Source organism: Quercus lobata, chromosome 1 (genome assembly GCF_001633185.2).
Source record: "Quercus lobata isolate SW786 chromosome 1, ValleyOak3.0 Primary Assembly, whole genome shotgun sequence".
Taxonomy (NCBI): domain Eukaryota; kingdom Viridiplantae; phylum Streptophyta; class Magnoliopsida; order Fagales; family Fagaceae; genus Quercus; species Quercus lobata.
In genome coordinates this window covers 34594853-34600804 of record NC_044904.1, presented here as the reverse complement: position 1 = coordinate 34600804, position 5952 = coordinate 34594853, and the positions used below count along the sequence as shown (strand labels likewise).

At 32.3% G+C, this 5952-nt stretch overlaps 1 protein-coding gene across 1 annotated transcript; it reads left to right on the top strand.

Annotated features, from left to right (window-relative positions):
* Positions 1-252: 252 nt before the first annotated feature.
* On the top strand, positions 253-3725 carry LOC115950643 (zinc finger protein CONSTANS-LIKE 1). The gene is made up of 3 exons (XM_031067898.1): positions 253-755; positions 1290-1463; positions 3300-3725. Exons 1-3 carry the CDS (start codon positions 333-335, stop codon positions 3489-3491), a joined length of 789 nt encoding a protein of 262 aa, XP_030923758.1. The 5' UTR covers positions 253-332; the 3' UTR covers positions 3492-3725.
* The last annotated feature ends 2227 nt before the right edge of the window (positions 3726-5952 follow it).

The window sequence follows — 5952 nt, the reverse complement described above, 5'->3', positions numbered from 1 at the left end:
TCTAATTAAGAAAAAAAACGACAAAAGTTCATTAAAAAAAAAAAAAAAAATGAAAAAGAGCTAGTTGAACTGAACATGTGGCTCGTGGTTAGGCCAACGTCTCTTCTGAGTTGAGGGATGATCTCAGGTCAACTCATTCTCAAACTCTCAAGCTATTGACGTCATCTTCCACGTCAGACTCCAGCTCCTCTCTCTCTCTAAAAAAAAGTGGAATAAGTACTCGCACCCTTCAACTTAAGTCTCTTCACTCATCGAACTTCTTCAAAAAAATTAAATCCATCAAATTCCAAAACCCCTTAAAAAAACCTCCATTTTCTCTCACTCCACGCGCCATGTACACTCACCCAAACACCGCATTCACACGCGCTGCCGATTTTCTCGGCCATCCCGCCACATCACCCGACAACCTCACACCACTCGACCTCCCAACGTTAACTCTACCGCTACCGTTACCGTTGCTTCCACCCAATTTACTCGACCAACTCGCCTCCCCCACCTCCGAGTTCGACTCGGTTATGAACTCGCCCGAAATTGGAAATAATAATAGCAGTAACTGCAGTGGCTGCAGTAGCTACGGCTCGACGAGCTCGTTCGCGAGTCACCAGACTCAGGGGCCCACCTTTTTTCAGCGAAGCGTGAGCAGCAACTCGTTCCAGAAGAGCGGGTTTCGCCAACTCGTTTCGTCTTCGACTCACGAGTTTGTCGACTCGGAGTCTGGTCCGGTCAGAAGGGTCTTCAGTACTGGAGATTTGCAGGTACGTATATTACTAAAATGCCCACTTTGTTTTTCACGTAATGACATGTCTTTTAACTCGGTGAGTCAAGGACGGCTTTGGTGGATTTGGGTTCATTTATTTTGTTAAAATTAAAAAAAAAAATTTATAAAAGCACAATTAATAAAGATAATAATTAATTAAAATAATATAATAGAATTTATAAATAGTAGTAAAAATAAATTAACAAAATTAAGCAAGTCAAACGCACGCTCAGTGTACCGAGTTACATGCAAAATTATTGTACCATCAAAACCATCCTTTTGATTTTTTATTTTTTTACCTATTTTTAAATTTCTTTGAAGGGAAATTGGTTCATAGTACTAGATGATAATTAAAATGATTATATTATTACCTTTTAATTACGTGGATAACCTGTTTAAAATACACGTGGATAACCCTCTACTAATAAAGTAGTATTTGCTATTATTTTTGGTGATGTGATTTGATATATGCTGATTGTGATTGAGCTATTTTAGTTTCGTCTAATTTTGTTTTTTAATTATGTGGGTGCAGAGAATTAATATGATGCAACATAGTCATCGATCGGAGAGCCCATTGTCCAATGAGAATAGTATCATCATTGAAAGTATGAGCAGAGCGTGCAGATATAGTCCTGAGGAGAAAAAGGAGAGGATTGAGAGATATAGGAGCAAGAGAACCCAAAGAAATTTCAACAAGAAGATTAAGGTTTTATTATCATGTTTATTTGTTAATGGGTTAACAACTTAACATTAAATAATATTTTTTTTAAATTGCATTTGAGACAATTACCTAACATAATAATCATTGCGATGACAATCAAAAAATATCCATAAATATTTTTATTATTAGAAAAATGCCATAAATATTAAGATGAAGTAGGGTGGTAGATTCAATTCTTATTAGTTAATTAATAGTGACCCAAAAAAAAAAAAAAAAAAGTTACTCAATGTAAGGTACTCGTGTAAAAGTAAGCAGTGAGGGCAAAAAAAGAATTGATGTATGGTACTTGCAAAATCATAGCTCATTTAGATTTTTTTTTTTTTTTTTTTTTTCACTTTCGTTCATGGGTGCACTAGATATGATACGTCTTGTCACATGTAGCTTTTGCTACATGTTCCTGTAAGTATCATAACTCATAAATAGTGATATTTGTTCAAATATCACTATGAGGCTGTCCATCAACAGTAGAATTTCTAATCATCTCTCTAGGATAAGGAAATGATCATATTTTGTGATATTTCGTAGGCTTTACAAACATTTCTCTAAGTTTTTATTCCATCTTTGAAAAACCTTTAGAATATTCTTCTTTCTTTTCTTTTTTCTTTTTTCTTTTTTTTTTTTGATAACTAGTATTTTAAGAATAAGGGAGCCAAAGTATTAACAAATATAGAAATTTATCAATTTAAGAAGGTTACATGGGAAATATGAATAATTGAAGAGGGGACATCCATATATTATCTGAAAATTTTAACTAAATCTAAGGATAAATTTTAAATTATTGGAAAGCTTAAGGGGTCATAGTTTCGCAGTTGCTGGTAGAGTTGACACAAAACTATTATAGTTAGGCTGTGGTATGTTTAGATACCGCTTATTTTGCTAAAACTGAAAACTTAATACTGAAAATATTGTAGATAAAAATAAAAATAAAAGTTAGTTGAAATAATACAGTGGAGCCCATGAATAATAACAAAAATAAACTGAATAGTGAAATAATTTATAATTTTCATTACTTTCCAAATGCACACTTAAGCTAGTTTTGGATACGGATGAAAATGAATGCATCTGCGTTTGCACGTTTCCTTTTTTCTTTTTTTCTTTTTTGAGCGTTTTGTGGTTGTGGTGTCACACAAGTGGGTCCCGTGCACTATTTATAGGACCCACAAACCTCTTTTTTCAGCAATTTTTTTCATTAAAAATGGGTTTTACGGCATTATTTACACATTTAAAAATTATTTTACTATAGTGTTTTCAATTTTTAGTTTTCAGCAAAATAAGCAATATTCAAACGGACGTTTAGTGTTTGTTTGATATAATTTATTTTTCAATTTTTGGGAAATGTGGTTGTTTTAAAAATTTTGCGTTAAAAAATAAAAAAGTACCTTTAGAAAAAGTGCAGTTTTGAACTGCGTTACCAAACAGACACTTACTATTTGCAGAACAATTATGAATTTATGTGCATTAGCTTCTCTGTGCACTGGGTCTTTGTGTTTCATATGGCACTGGCTGTCACACAATGAGAGACAGCATATGTAAAATAACAGTTACGGTCAAATTGTTTTGAGACTAATACATGAAGTGATGGTCACTTCTGATAAAGCAATTAATCCATTACTGAAACCTCCATAATATCTTGACCTTTCTGTCATACTATCATGTCTATGTAAGAATTTTAATTCACCTACAGTTTGCAATCAAACAGGGTACCGATAATTTAAATGAATAAACTTAATTACCACTACTACTCAATTTCACTATGCTTTTTGGATTGTGATCACTAGGTTATTACAGGCATTATTCTTAACACTCTCTTTTTAAATACAGTATGCTTGTAGGAAGACCTTGGCAGACAGTCGGCCACGCATCAGAGGAAGGTTTGCGAGGAACGACGAAATTGAGAAGAATCCTCAAGTTCAATGGAGCCATATAGGCGGCGAGGGCGAGGAAGATGAAGACGATGAAGATAATTGGATCAATTTTATTGACACATTCTCAGCAGCAAACATGGTTCCTTAACTAATCACGAGAATTTATATATGTTGGACGTGTTTGTGTCCTAGTGTGCATTTTATATATGGTGGTTTGCTAGTATGATGCATTTGAAGTGTTATTTAGCTTCAATAGGTGATGTAGATATAGTTTGATTGCATTATTATTATTATTCTTCTTCAATATGGTTTCAACTTTCAAGGCTTAATGAACAGTCAATTTCTAACTGCCTGAAATATTTAGAACTCAGGCAGTATTGAATCTTCTAAAATATATTTTAGTCAATCATCTCTATATATGTGGAAGTTGATGATTTGGGGTTTTGGATAAAATTTATACATGCCTTTATTTTAGTGCATAAAAGATAAACAAAGTGATAAGTTGAAAAGAATCAAGATAAAGACGTTGCCGTTGACAAAATAATAGAAAAGAAGCACAATGGTAAGATAGATGCAATGTTTCTAAAGTGGTGTATATATTTGCGCTTTGACATTTTTCTTCCTCAAGATTCACCTAGCTTGAAGGCAACTAATTATAGGCTGGAATAGAGTACTGTGTTTAAATCCTACACACAGAGCATTAGCAATGTGAATTGAAACATAATTAGCGTATTAAGAATAGCACAAATTTTGATATTGGCATCGGAAGTTAGCTTCAACAAGTTTAACCAAAGACATATGCAATATGCATGGACTGGCACAAGCCTAGCATATATGTCTCCCTAGGTGTGCCTAAGGGATATTCGGATTAGTCAAAAACGTGAAATCATATTCCCTCTCAAATCAAACATATATTTAGTAGTACACGACAGTTTTTCATTCCTTTAAAAGACATAGATACACCTTTCACCTTTCAAGTGCTAAAACAAGTGTAAATTACTAAGATATATGGATTCATTTCCAAATTGTGGAGTATAAGAATGGCAAAAATGAGCAGTCATATTATACTCAGAATACATGAATTGTTAAGGAGCAGACTTATTATCATATTGAAACTTGATTATCACAGGCAAAGCTTTGAGATTTTCCCTTCAAAAGTGACATCATATACAGGGCATGCATTAGGAAGGGAGCTAGCTATTCAATGTCTCTCTTCCCTACTCTTTTTATAGCTCTTTTAGCTATTCAATTTCTTAGTCTAAAATTACTAAATCTATAGCCTCTCCTATCCAAGAAACAATTGATCATTCAATTTGATGAATAATGAGTAGAAACTTACATTAATGTGAGATAATACATAGAAATTAAAATTAGAATTCTACTTTATTTTTAGTTCTGATAGTGATTCTTGAAACTAAGTTGTAGCTAGAAATTACTTTGAGAGTGGACCAATAAAAAATGTCACTATAAGGTATGATAATAATGGATATAATTATTTTTATTGATGTTGCAAATATAACAACAAATAAGTTTATAGTGATTAATAAGAAAGGTCTTTACGGTGCATGGTAATGACAGATATAATAATTCTCCCTTTAATAAAAGTAAAAACAGATAAATTATAAAACAAATAAAATTTTGGTCAAAATAAAGATACGCAAATATGAAAAAGAGAGAATATAATAAGGCATTGATATCTAACATCAACAAAATCTAGCTTCTTCTCAAAAAAGGCAAAATCTAGCTAATGAAAGTTTTCATTGAAATGGTATATCCTCTAAGATGTCTCACAGTTCTTCAAGGCCTACCCAAGATTTCAGGCTTTTTCGTGTTGAGTGCTAATGAAACAGTCAACGATTGGCAAAGTTTCAAGGAAAAGTCACCCATCGAACCACTTCCCGTCAATCTCGTTTTCCTTCTCTTGAAGTATATGGTCTTGCTCTTCAATCCTTCTTTGGCCTTTCAAATTTTCTTTCTTTTCTTTGGTCTCTTTTTTTTTCTTCATGAATTTATTCTTATTAACATATATATAGACAATCTTGTATTATAAATTGCGAAGATCTTAAACAATAGTATAATTTAGTCAATTTGTGCCAATCATATCAAAATTGTTTTGGTATCATGTAAAGAGACAGAATTTGCTGGGCATGCACTAGAATGAAGAAAGACAAGAGCTAACAATTCAATTAATAAACCCTCTTCCCTCCCCTTTTTCAATCATTTTTTAAATCTTTTCGTTGGATATGCAAATTCTTTATATAAAATACTATAATTTTTAATTTCTCTTTTTCAAGAATCATTTCGTCACTTAAGTTGCTAACTAATGGGTTGGAACTTATAATAATGTGAGAAAATATATATAAAATTGGCATTCATATTTAAATTTAACTTTCTCTTAGGCAAAAGACAGTGATTCTTGAGCCTAGGGTGTGGCTAGGAATTACTTTTAGAGTGGTCCAATAAAAAAATATAAAAATAAATAAATAAAAGGTCTTTATGGCGCATGGTAATAGATACTAAATTTTTTTTTTTTTTTAAAAGAGTTTCAACCTATGGCGTCTGTTGATGATAACTCTTTATCATCAGACTAAAAAACCAATCAGTTTTTG